The 14,059-nt window shown below is 43.4% G+C and overlaps 1 protein-coding gene across 2 annotated transcripts in view; it reads right to left on the minus strand.

Moving 5' to 3' along the window:
- Rpap3 (RNA polymerase II associated protein 3) overlaps nt 1-11,344 on the minus strand; it is a 35,104-nt gene extending 23,760 nt beyond the window's left edge. The window contains exons 1-3 of one of the 2 annotated variants that reach the window (XM_041642760.1): nt 11,270-11,344; nt 8,455-8,613; nt 6,692-6,832 (exon numbers count right to left, since the gene is read on the minus strand). In XM_041642760.1, the coding sequence (XP_041498694.1) occupies nt 6,692-6,832; nt 8,455-8,607 (294 nt within the window). In that variant the 5' untranslated portion in view covers nt 8,608-8,613; nt 11,270-11,344. The remainder of the gene's footprint in view (nt 1-6,691; nt 6,833-8,454; nt 8,614-11,269) is intronic. The other variant, XM_041642759.1, reaches the window with a different exon arrangement.
- Nucleotides 11,345-14,059: the final 2,715 nt, after the last annotated feature.

Raw genomic sequence — 14,059 nt, forward strand, 5'->3', positions numbered from 1 at the left:
CCAGCCCGACCCACAGATTTCCAGGACTTACAGAGTTCAGGGATACAAAGGGGGAGAAAAAAGAATTAACTCTGGGGGATGGTAAGATGGTTCTGTGGGTAAAGGTGCCTGCCACCAAGCCTGATGACCTCAGTTCAATCCCCAGGGCCTACATAGTGGAAAGAAAAGCTCACCAGCTGTCCTCTGACTCCACATGCATGCATGGCATGTGCATGCCCCCCCCACACACACAAATAAATAGAATCTGACTTAGACTAAGTATAGTATAGTAAGTAGCTCACACATCTAACCCCAGCACTCAGGAGCTGAGGCAGGAGTATTACTGTGAGTTTAAGACTGGCCTGGGTTACAGTGTAAGAGTTCCCCATCTCCAATACATTGTCCTTCTCAAAATGCATAATATCTATTATATATATATATATATATGACTTTAAACTCAAAGTTCAGTCAACGCAATCTGCATATCACAAATAGCAATGAGGTATTACGAATGACATGACAGTTTGTAAAATTTATACAGTATTGTTACTAAGCACCCAGTAACAAAGAAAGGGTTTTTTCTTTTTTACATTTATGTAATGAGTTCCAGATCAGTCATAACTACATAGCAAAACCCTCCTCCTCCCTACTCTCTCCCTCTTCCCCTGCCCCCTCTGCAAGTGTGTGTACACACACACACACACTTGAGTCAATTAGCTTTGGTTTAATTAACAAAAATAACAACACAATATATTGGGAAAACTGTTCAATGAAGAATGAACTATGACCAGCAAGTCCCCTCTTAGGTGCTTATATCCTTAAACCTGTGCGAGACTACTCATAGCATGCTTATCCACACGACTTCAAACTGAAAACCTGTGTGTACATCAACAAGAGAATGGACACATGTTGCAATGAATCCACACAACAGAATAAAAACAACAAACAGTACCGCTACACTGTAATGACACAGACCAACAGCAAACAAAGCTAACAAAGGAAACCAAACACAGGAGTGCATACTGCATACGACATTTATATAAACTCTAGAACACAGAACTATAGTAACCTAGAGTATGAGAGGTCAGAAGAGCTGCGGCTTTGAGGGATTATCTAACAGGGCACAGGGAGGCTTCTGGGGTACTGAAATGCTTTACAACTGGAAAGAATACGGTTTTTCTATGTGTATATAGGAGGAAAATTTAGAACGCTATTCACTTAACATTGGGAATTTATGTGCATTATACTTTAGTATATACGTTAAACAGAAAAAATCAAAGACAATAAACATAAAATTAACAGCAGCTACTGTCTCTACACATGTGAAAAGAAAGAAATGGACAATAGAGCTTCACAGCACTGGGAAGTCTCCTGTAGACTGTTAAGCACATGTATTAATTTCATTATTGTACTCTAGGACATGTATATATCTCCATACATTTTTTCAAATGAATAAATATATAATACATGCTATTTACCCCAAGCTAGAGTCAAACTCCTAGCAATCTACCTGCTTCAGCCTCCCAAGTGGTGTTTGCACCAAGACACCTAGCTATTAAATAATATGATTTTTTTTAAAGATTTATTTAAGTGGGGTGTGTGTGTGTGTGTGTGTGTGTGTATGTGTACATACCACATGTATACAGATGTCTGTGGAGATGAGAGAATCAACCCCTGGAACTGGAATTACAGGCAGTTGGGAGTTACCAGGTAGGTGCTAGGAAGTGAACCCAAGTCTTCTGCAAGAGCAGCAATAGCTCTTAATGGCTGAGCCATCTCCAGCCCCACCCACTACTTTTTAAAAGACCATATTCTGGAGAGCTCAGATGTTCCCCCAACACACAGATCACCCGGCTTAGTTGGGTGATGGCTTACACTACATCATCTCCATGGAACGGGGCAAAAGAGTCTCACCTGAGTATTCAGCCTGTGGCCTGGGGAAGGGATAAGAGCACACAGAGGTGAGGGAAAGCTAGAGGGGACTCCATCTATGTGGCTATGGGGGTCACTCACACCCCTGTTGGACAGGGCTTTCCAGATGCAGCTGGTTTGGGGAGGAGTATCTACAGCCCTGGAGGTAGTTCTTCATCTAGGCTCTGTAAGAAAACCCAACACATTCGTGGATTCCCCAGAGCAATCTTTGGCAGAACTGTACCTCAGGTTGTCATCTGGACCTTAGAAGGAAAAGTAGACACTATTTTATATCTCTCCCGGAGAAGAAATTGTAACAACAGACTAAATAAATCTTTTTGAAAATAAACAAAAAGACCAAGCATGGTAGTATACATCTTTAAACCCAGTACTTAGGAGAAAGCAGCAGGCAGATCTCTGGGAGTTCAAAACCAACCTGGTCTAAAAGAAAGAAAAGAAAGAAAATAAAAGGCAAGCAAGATAACATATAAATGGGGCTACAGAGATGGCTAAAGGCTACATTATGAAGAGGAAGAGACCTGGCCAGTCGTCCTCATCAACTCAAACCATAAAATCCAATATGGACAAGTTCAACAGAAACACCTGGGTTAAAGTCCCAGAATCTAACAGTGCCCCAGGACCTCCATGTCCTAAGAGCAGAACAAATGATGCTTCTCTCTTAAAGCCAAAAGGAGGGAGGGGAACTGATAGAAATGGACAGGAAAGGCACTTCCTCACACCAAAAAGAGTCACAACAGGAACCTGAGAACACTAAACACAGTCTGGGGAACCAGCTTGCTCATGCATGAGCTCAGTCACTTCAGGTGGGATGTCATTGGACTGACAGAAACACACTGGACAGGAACACAAGAATGTGTAGTAAACGGATGCAAGATTATAAACTCAGGTGGAGGGGAAAACACGCAGCAGGTGGAGCTTTAGTGCTGTGCAGTTTGGCCCAAAAATGCATGCTCGGGTACAGACCTGTAAATGACCGAATTATATCAGCCAGATCTCAGACAATGACACATTCAGTAACTATCATATAGGCATAAGCTCCAACAGAGGAAGCAGAAGAGAATGTCATCAACAGTTTCTACACAGATCTATAGAACGAGGTAAGCAGAGCACATAAGAATGACATACTAATGATTATGGATGACTTCAATGCAAGAGTGCAATCTGGAGAAAGAATGGACTATAGTGTCATGGAACATATAGATTTGGACAAAGGAATGACAGCGGGGAACGACTGCTTGACCTCTGCTATGCAAATGATTTGTACATATCCAGCACAAAATTCAAGCAGGTCAACCATCAAGATGCTGGATGTGGGCATCCCCTGACAAATGCACATACAGCCAAGCTGACTACATTCTTATCTAGCATCCAAAAGAGCCGATCATTTTCTAGTGCTGACTTAGGGTCAGATCACCAACTTGTTATGACCAACATTCAGCTGAAACGTAGGAGAGGCACACCAGGCAAGACGAACTGGAAGGTTGATTGTAAATAACTGATGAACACAGCTGTACAGAGTACAAGAGAACCGCTGGAAAAAAGACGAGGGAAATCATGAAACAACCCTTACTAATAAAGAAAGTGAATGGGAGAAAATCAAAAGAGCTACACAGGAAGCTCCCAAGAAGAAGCCTGTATACAAAAAGGGCAACACCAGTAGAACGGCTTACCGCAGAGACAATCAACCTGGCAGAAAAAAGAAGGAAGCTAAAGGGCAAACAAGACAATCAGCAGGCAGCAGAACACAACTACCTGTGCAGGGAGGTCTAAAGAGCGAAGAAGGATGGAAGCTGTGTATACAATGTATATGCAAAGAGGTGGAAAAGGCTTGACTCCATAATAAGACACATCTTGTCTATGAAGTTATCAGATGGATAACTGCCAGATATGCTCCTCAGATTGGGGTGATTAAAGATGGGCAAGGTCATTTATTAGCAGAACCAGGGGAAGTAGAGCAAAGATGGAGACAATAGTTTGACACCCTATACAATGACCCTAATGCTGTCAGTGTAGACTACAACGAGAAACACTCTGGCAGTCACTCCAACACCAGAGACGATGAGGAACTATTAAATATTGATAGGAGCAACATAGAGGAAGCTATCAAGACAGTGAAACACAGGAGGGTTCTGGGAGAGGATGACATCACGGTGGAGGAGCTGAAGTGCCTACAATAGCTCAGTGGCCTAGGCACTTCTCAGACTCTTCAGAGATACGGTAACACAAAGTGATTCCCACAGAATAGAAGCACTCAATCATAATTCCCACAAACAAGAAGGACAAGCTGGACTGCTCAAAACACAGGGGCATTAGTTTGTTGTACCATAGCAGCAAGACCTTCTCCCCCATTATCCTGCAAAGGATCAAGGGCAGAACAGAGGAAGTCCTAGCAGTGGCCAGTGTGCATTCAGAGCTAACAGGAGCAAAACTGAGCAGATCTTCACTCTGAGGCAACTGACAGAAAATACAAAGAATTATCTGTTACATGAGCTTCAGGAAGGCATTCCACAGCATTTGGAGGAAAGGATTTTAGCAAACAATGAGGTTCTACAGGTACCCAGAGAAAATCATAAGAATACTAGAAAATGCCTATAAAGACACCTTTGCAAAGTCTGCGGAGAACTAAGTGATCAGTTTAAGACAATCGTAGGAGTGTTGCAGGGATGTGTCCTCTCACCACTGCTCTTCAATATAGTTCTGGGATTAATAATAGCAGCAGCCCTGGAGGATGAGGAGATTGGCGTGCAGATAGGTGGTGTGAGAATCAATAACTTGTGTTTTACTGACGATACAGCACTAGTTGCTGAAAGTCCGAATGAGCAGCAGGCCATGGTGAATAGAGTGGTGGGAGTAAGGAAACATCGGGAAGACTGAGAGGCTACACTTGGGAAGGGAGCATAAGGATTTTAACATTGTAATAAAGAATCAGAACCTCAAGCTAACAGTCAACTTTGTCTATCTGGGAGGAAACCTCAGTTCAAAGGAGGGAACTATTTCAGACTTCAAGAGGCAGATAGGGATAGCGAGGGCTGCATTTCAGGTACTAGGAAAGGTTTCATCAGCAAGAGACATAACGACAACAACAAAATCACAGGTATATGAGACACTTGTCTTGAGCTGCCTTCTTTACAACTCTAAAAACTGGACAATGAAACGCTCCTCAGAACAGCAGCTGACGTGTTTGAGATGGCATGTCTCAGAAGGATTTTAGGTATCACACAAAGAGATGACATTAAGAAACATCTCCATCTACAAAAGAAAGTAAACTACAGGATACGGCAACAGCACTTGAGATACTTTGGCCATGTTATGAGAATGAATGATGGCGATACCCAAAGATAGCACTGCTTAGAGGAGTGCACGGGATAAAGCAAAGAGGAAGGCCCAAAAACCAATGGATAGACAGCATAAAGGAGGACTGTGGAACCTTGGGTATGACAATAACATGAGCATCTAGGACTGCCCAGGATAGGAACAACTGGAGAACCACCATAAACGGGCTGCCCATACATGCTGAGGCATTACTAGGACATTGATGATGACAGAAATGGTTCAGCCATTAAGAGTACTTGCTGCTCCTGCAGAGAACCCAGGTTTATTTCCCAGCACCAACAGCTCAACTCCTTATCTCTGGTTACAGAAAATTTGACTCTGTCTTCAGGTCTCTGTACACAAGTGGTACATTTACATAGATGCAAGCAAAACACATACACACAAAACTAAATAAATCTTCTTACAAACAAAAAAAAAACCCCATATATTCTAAATAGGGTTTCACTTCTCTCCCCAAATATAGACACTTCTAACCACATTACTTTAAGAGGTGTGATTCCAGAATAAGGTAGGCTAACTGGCTAATAGGTTCACAAACTAACGTGACAGTAGACGTCTGGAGCCTTGGGATAGGTTCTGAGGCAGAGCATGTCTTATCATTGTGTGAGTCATACATGGGAAATAAGATACACACAGTACTCAGTAACTATCTCAGATCTAGGAAAGTGAAGCCCTCCATCAGACTGGCCTGCAGGCAAGTCTGTGTGGTAATCTTTTTATTAATGTCACTATGGGCAGAACCCGTCCTGTGCAGGTGGTCCAGGTTTGCATAAGAAAACAGACTGAGCATCAGATCTCATTACAGATGGTCGTAAGCCATCATGTGGCTGTTGGGGATTGAACTCAGGAACTCTGTAAGAGCAATCAGTGCACTTAACTTCTGAGCCAGGTGGATCTCTGCAAGTTCAAGGCCAGCCTGGTCTACAGCGCGAGTTCCAGGACAGGCTCCAAAGCTATAAAGAGAAACCCTGTCTCAAGAAATTTAAAAAAAAAAAAAAAAAAAAAAAGGAAGAAAGCAGACTGAGCAAGTTATTGAGAGTAAGTCAGTAAGCAGTGTTCCTCTGTGCTTCCATTCCTCCCTGGCTTCCTCTGATGATGCACTCTAAACTATAGGATGTAACCAGCCTTTTCCTCCTTGAACAGCTTTTGGTCAGTACTTCATTCATCACAGTAGCAGAGAAGCAAACCAGGACCCGTGCTTGCATTGCAGCTGACATGGTGGTATGTACCTATCTACAATGTGTCTGGCACTCCTGAAGCTGATGCAAGAGAATCACAAGTTCAAAACTAGCCTGAACCACATTAGAACAAACACCTTGCCCACCACAAAAAGAGAAAGAAACACAGGCCACACAAACACTATCATTTTTTGTATAATCTGTGACTAGTATCTATGCCAAGAAATGTTTATCTAACTACTAAGAAGTACATAACTAGATAAACTTACCACATCAAGCTTTGCCCAGGCATCATAATCGAAAGATTTTATTCTGTTTTTCGTGTTTTCCTCTTTGGTTTTTTTGGAAGAATCTTTAGCTTTGCCTTTCTTCTTTTTCCTAAAATTCCCATTTCGAATAGGAGGTAAATTCTAGACAAGAGAAAGAAAAACAAAAGCTTTGAGCACTTTGACACTTTGTTACTTTTGTATACTAACAATGTATGAAGTTATCACTAAATGATACTTTCTTTTTTTTTTATTTTTTATTTTTCCAGACAGTGTTTCTCCATAGCTTTTTTGGTTCCTGTCCTGGAACTAGCTCTTGTAGACCAGGCTGGCCTCGAACTCACAGACATCCGCCTGCCTCTGCCTCCCGAGTGCTGGGATTAAAGGTGTGCGCCACCACCGCCCAGCTTGTTTTTTGTTTTTTTTGAGACAGGGTTTCTCTGTATAAGCCTGGCTATCCTGCAACTCACTCTGTAGACCAAGCTGGCCTCCAACTCAGAGATCCGCCTTCCTCTGCCTCCTAAGTGCTGGGATTAAAGGTCTGTGCCACCATGCCTGGCACTAAAAATGATATTTTCAAATACAAAATTTTTTTTCAATTTAATTTGCAGATGCATCATTTTATCGTATTGATTATGAGGACTGGAGAAATAGCTTGGTGGGTAAGAGCACTTGCTATGCAAGCAAAAGGACCTGGGTCTCCATGCCTGTGACTGTAGTGGGAAACAGAGACAAGCAGATCTCAGGAGCTCTCAGGCCGGTCAGCTTAGCTGCTACAACACAGGATATGGCAGGTCACTGAAAGACCTTGTGTCCAAATACAAGGGGCTGAGACATGTACCACATGGGCACATGCATGAGCATGCACACCTAGGCATACAAAACCCATACACGAAAAAAAAAGCAGTGATTGTAAGTTCAACTCATTATTTGATGAATGTTGCAGATTGTTCAATCACAAAAGTATTAACCTGAAGTCTAAATTATGCCTTTAAATTTACAACTCTAAATTCAAACTTCAAAGCCTTCCTGATTTTCAGTTAGTAGGATAAATGAGCACAAGTTCAAAGGCAATCTGGCATGCTAACAACTGCTACATACAGCATGAAAACCTAGCCAGATTTTAAACACACCAGCTTAATACAAATAGCTCAACCTAACTAGGCATGGTAGCACACGCTTTTTATCCTAGCACTCAGGAAGTGGAGGCAGGCAGATCTCTGTGAGTTCAAGGCCAGCCTGGTCTACAGAACTAGTTCCAGGATAGCCAGGGCAACAAAGAATCCCTGTCTCCAAAAAAAAAAAAAAAAAAAAAGTTATCTTATGATAGTTAACACATTATTCAAACTCAGTAAGCAGAGTCTCTGAAAATGTTAACGGTGACATAAACCACTTCAATCTCAGCATTTTTATGTTTTATTAACAGGATCTCATGTAGCCCAGGCTAGACTCAAACTCTCTACATAGCCAGGGAGGACCTTGAACTCTTGAGCCTTCTGCCTCCACCTACTGAGTACTAGGATTACAGGCAATTTCAGGCTTTTCAGAACACATTTTACAAGGTCACACTTTTTTAAAAAATAAATTTCTGGATCAGTAACGTGCTTGGCAGGTGAAAGTGCTTCACTTCCTGGACCCCACAGAGAACCAACTCCAGGGAGCTGCCTTTGACTTCTAATCATGCCTGTAGCATGCTGGCACACGTGCACGCACATACATTGGACACACACTAATAACAAATTATACTAACGGAAACCTTCATTTACCTCTTCAGGAACACCACTTTGTCTTCTTAGTTCCAGGTCCTTTTGTTTAATGTCATTTTCCCAGTGCTCTAAATCCCTCATGAAATCTTGCAATTCCTCTGCATTTTGTTTCACTTGTAGCTGTAATTCAATGGCTTTACTTGTTGAAGTCATTCTGACCTGCAAAGTTTTGAGTACACACCCTATGGTAAGAATTGGGATGACAGATGCTTAAATTCACAATGGAGATGCATCTCCATAAATCCATCATAATTTAATGGTTCTGTGAAATAGAAAACTGCATTTAAACCTGCTGTAGTGGTACATGCCTGTGATGCCAACCCTCAGAAGACTGAGGCAGTAGTGTCAAAGGTCAAGGTCACTCTGAGGTGCTCAACAAGGCCACGTGTGTTGGTCACTACTATGCTGGCGTGGCATGAATAAACGTAAATCAGAGGGTAAAACAGTAGAACTGACTAAGTGTTCAAACCTCAGTTGGGCTTGGAAAAGTGGTCCAGTTAAAGGAGTAACAGGAAGGAAAAGGCAGCAGAGAGAACGCCGAGGGAATGAAGAGCTTAGACACGGACATGGGACAGATCCTGAAATGCCAAGCCATGGGGTGTTACATTCTAAAGGCCACGTAAAAGGACTAACGGGTAAAATAAAAATAACTTGATACTACTTAGGTGAGAAACTGGGAAATAAAGATTTAAATGATGTTCTAGATTTCTGCTTGGTAGGAACAGGTAATGTCATTTTGAGTCAAGAAATGAAATTTTGAGCAAGGTTGGAGTTGCCACTCAAGCCTGATAACTTATGTCTGATCCTGGTGCCCACATAAAGGTGCAAAGGGAAGACCAGCTCCACAAAGTTTTCTCTGACATGTATACCACAGCACATGCATGCACCATCACACATCAAATACACACACAGTAAAAAGGAATTAAAATGTTTGAAAAAGAAAAGCAATTTTAAAAGGGAGGCAACAATAGCAGAATGAGTTCAGTCTGGACTGCTGAATGTTGAGTGCTTAGGGGTCATCAGAAGATAACCAGTAAGTAAAGGGACTAGAGATAAATGTGGGGGACACCAGCACTAAAGTTTTGTTGTTGTTTTCGAGACCAGGTTTCTCTGTATAATAGTCCTAGCTGTCCTGGAACTCCCTTTGTGGACCAGGCTGGCCTCAAAGTCATAGAGATCTGCCTGCCTCTGCCTCTCTAGAGCCGGGATTAAAGGTGTGTGCCACTACTACCTGGCAACACCAGCATTAATAAAGTTAGAAACTCATCATGCGTTTGAACATGCTTAGCCGCTGTAACTGATAGAATACTTAAAACAGGAAACTGGACAGAGCCCGAAGAACAGTAATACTTAGGGACCAGGAAGAGATGGCTACATCAGAAAAACCAGGCATCAGTACCTAGGGAGCTGAGAGGATATGAGAGCACTGTCACCAAAGACCTGAGGAAATTAGTTTGTTAAGTGGGAAAGCAGTGCCAAATGCCACATGAGCGCACATACCTGAAAAGGCCCTATAAAGAATGAGAATATACATGGGATTTTTTAAGGGTAGAAATGAGTTAAATAAATTATATTATATGGGACTAGAGTAACTTTGCACTTAATAATGTTAAGACTCAATCCCAGCACTCGGGAGGCAGAGGTAGGCAGATCTTTGTGAGTTCATGGCCAACCTGGTCTACAAGAGCTAGTTCCAGGACAGGCTCCAAAGCTACAAAGAAACCCTGTCTTGAAAAAACAAAAAAAAAATTAAAAAAGTAATGTTAAGACTCAATCCACTGAAGGCACATGAAGACTATAGCTGGGCACAGGGGCCATTGTTTTCTATTCCAGTTCTTCAGGAGGTAGAGGGTGCATTACAAATTACGGTCAACAGGACAACTTAACAGACCCTGCCTAAGAATAATTTTTAAAGGCTTAGCATTTGCCAACAATTGAAAAAGATGTTAAGTTCAACCCTGAAGACTGCAGGCAGATAGACAGACAGAGACAGACAGACAGATAGATGAAAAGGGATAAAGAGATAAGACCGGGTACTTTAAGGTAGAGAAACTAAGGGGGGGGGGGGGAGTCAGAGTAGGGACACAATAGCTTTTACTCCCCACTAAAAAGAAACTGTTTGGGGTGCAATGGATCTTCTGACTCCGCCTCAACAACACAGTTTAAGCTTCAAGCAGTGTACACATTTGGTTATGCGCATGCATCTCGTTCATAAACAAAACTTGTATAATGCTTTTGCTGGAGACAAACCAGCACAAATCGAAACAAGACCCTGAAGTGAGTTAAATAAATAACTAGCCGTGAGGTGATGCTGCATGCCTTTAATCCCAGTACTCAGGAGGCAGAGGCAGCCGGTTCGAAGCCAGCCTGCTCTACTACAAAGTTTATAGCAGGACAGCCAGAGAGCTACGGAGGGGGGCGGCACCATGAAATGCAGCAGAGCCAAAAGCTCTTCTTCCGCTACCCACCCGCCCTCGGACCTACGACAGCCCCGGCTACAGACGGGATTCGTTACGCGGGCAACCAGAAACGTCCAGTGCCTGGCGAAACACCCTCACACCCTGGCCAACAGGAGGCGACCGTACGGCGGCTCCGAGGCGCCCACCACCGTAGAGCCGGGACGGAGAGCCGGCTCCCGGTCAGGCCGAACGCGCAGGCCTCGGCGGCGCGCGGAGCCCACTCAGGAACCGGCCGCGCAGGCCCGCTGCCCGGCGGCCGTCTCCGCCTACTCCCGGCCAGGCGCAGGCCGACCCCGCGCTCCCGCCCGGCACCCAGAGCGCCCCTGCAGCCGGCGGTAACGGGAAAGCGTGCTCACCCGCCCCGGGCGTCACCACACACCCACCGCAGCCAGGGAGACGCGCGGGTCACGCGCCGCCGCCGGAGCCTTCCCACAAGGACTCGCGCGCCGCTCGCGCGTGCGCAGAAGGTTCGGCTCCCGCGCCCGGCAGGTCTGGGTCGGGTAGCTCACAGACAAACTGAGTGTTTAAGTAAACTGAGTGTGAGAACCCGAAATGTGCGCCCATCCTGACATATTCCGACCCCCCCCCCCTCCAAACAATAGGAATTTAAACTTCCCTCGATTGTGTCTCTGAGAGCAGCCTTGTTTTCAGCTAACAAGATGTTTGTAGCCTCTGCATGAGGATCATAGAAAGTTACTTCTAAGAACCGTCTACACTGGTAACTCTGTTGTTTTCCTCTAAGGCTTGCATTTGACTGCTTGTCTTCCTTGAACTTTTTGCTAGTAAGTAACCTTTTCTAAGAGTATCTGTGGCTCTCAGGTTTGTGTCAGGCTTACCCTGGCTTATCTAAAACAGAGACTTTGAAACCTGTACCATTTGCTTCTGCTTCCTTTGTGAGTAAACTCTTCCCACTGCAACAACTCCCAGCATTCGGGAGGCAGAGGCAGGCAGATCTCTGTGAGTTCGAAGCCAGCCTGGTCTACAAAGCTAGTGCCAGGACAGGCTCCAAAGTTAGAGAAACCCTGTCTCGAAAAAAAAAAAAAAAACCACAAACAAACAAAAACCAACTCTAGAATTGCACGCTGAAACAAACATGATTTTTTAAAGTCCACAAACACACCAGTTTTTCAAATGGAATCAATTTTATCATCCCCAATTAAGATCAGTTAGTTATTCACAAATTTGACTTTAGAATCATCGCAGGAGGCAGGTGTGTGTGTGTGTGTGTGTGTGTGTGTGTGAGAGAGAGAGAGAGAGAGAGAGAGAGAATTCCACAAATGCTGATTTATGAATCTTATCCTAGAGGTCTGACATAATTAATCGGAAATCCAACCTCGGCATCAGACATTTTCAAAGTATGGGATACAGCTGTGCAAGCTGAGAGCCACTAACCCAGGCTCCAGTCAATGAAAAACACCTTAGATCTTCCCTCACAAGGTCGGATCATTAGAACCTTTCCCACACTGTGTGACTGTTTATTTTAAATTCATTTAAAAGTAAAGATCAGAGGATGGAGAAATGTCTCCATGGTTAAGAATGCTGTCTGGGGACTGGAGAAATGGTTCAGCAGTTAACAGCACTGTCTGCTCTTCCAAAGGACCCAGGTTCAGTTCCCAGCACCCACATGGCAGCTCTCAACTGTCTGTAGCTCCAATACCAGAGGATCTGATGCCCTCTTCGGGCCTCCATCAGCAACAGGCATGCATGTGGTACGCATATATTTACACAAGCAAACAATTATACAAATAAAAATAAATTTTATAAAACTAGAGGATTAAAGATTTTGTTGATGGTATTATGTTGATAAACTGGCTTTTAGCAAAGTTTGATCAAGACTGGCCTTGAACTCATAATTCTCCTGCCTCTACCTCTTCACCACATCCTACTGTGTGCACAACCCCACAACCAGCAGAAACCATTGCAGGGAAAACTAGCTTTAAAAAAATTAATGTGGCTTAGCATTCAGGAGAGAAGCAGGTGGATCTCTGTGAGTTCCAGGTCAGCCAAAGCCATGAGCCTAAAAAATAAAAATAGAGCTAGAGAGATGGCTCAGCAGTTAACAGCACTGGCTCACTGACTTCTCTTCCAGAGAACCTAGATTTGATTCCCATAGGTGGCTCACAACTGTCTGTTTAAAACTTTAAGACAATTCTGAAGCCATGTCTGAGGCCTCTCAGCAGTAGTGTTCCCCCTTCCCCTGGGAACAAAGGACATAACAGCTATGCATGCACATACTGAGATGTTGGGAACTTTCCATCTCCCTGAATAGGGGCAAGATAGCCCTTAGGTGTTGACTCAGTTCCTGGTGTTTTGACTCCCTGGGAAGGGGGCAAAGTGACCCTCAGATGTTCCCCCTTACCTCATCTGATCTGGCAACCGCTCTCCAGCCAATTATTGGTAATAGCCCTTTTGAATAAGCCAATCATAATAGTTAAAGAACAATCCCCAGACACCCCCCTTGTTTCTGTGTTTTTTTTTTCTTTTAAAAATAGCCTGTACCAGCCCTTCGGGGTCTTTCTGGCTCCTCGAATGCTGAAAGACCCTGTCGTGACAGAATTAATAAAATCCTCATGCTTTTATATCAACTGTGGTGTGAAAGATGGTCTCTTGGAGCAACTCCTCCTCAGTGATTGGACTCTAGGGTCCAACATCTGTAACTCTAATTCCTGAAGAACTGACATCCTGGGCACCAGGCACACACATATCATACATAGACATACATGCAAGCAAAATGCTCATACATATAAATTTAAAACATTTGTAAATATTAAAAAATAAGGAAGCTGGAAAGATGACTCAGGGGTTAAGAGCACTGACTGCTCTCCCAGAGGTCCTGAACAATTCCCAGCAACCACATGGTGGCTCACAGCCATCTGTATTGAGATCTGGTGCCTTCTTCTGGCATGCAGGCATACATGCAGACAGAACACTCATACCAAAAAAAAAAGATTTAAAAAATAATTTAATTAAAAAATAATTAAAAGTTGAAATAATCTTGATATATGTTTAAATTAATCATAAATCTATTAAAATGGATATTGGTATCCTTAGAAAAGCAACTATGGCTGAGCTCTCAAAGTCCAGTTGAAGAGAGGGAGGAGTGAGAATATGAACAAAGAGGTCATGACGGGGACACCCACTGAAAC

This window comes from Microtus oregoni, unplaced genomic scaffold, assembly GCF_018167655.1.
Source record: "Microtus oregoni isolate MIOR12 unplaced genomic scaffold, Mior012 000077F_ref0000221, whole genome shotgun sequence".
In the NCBI taxonomy this organism is placed as follows: Eukaryota; Metazoa; Chordata; class Mammalia; order Rodentia; family Cricetidae; genus Microtus; species Microtus oregoni.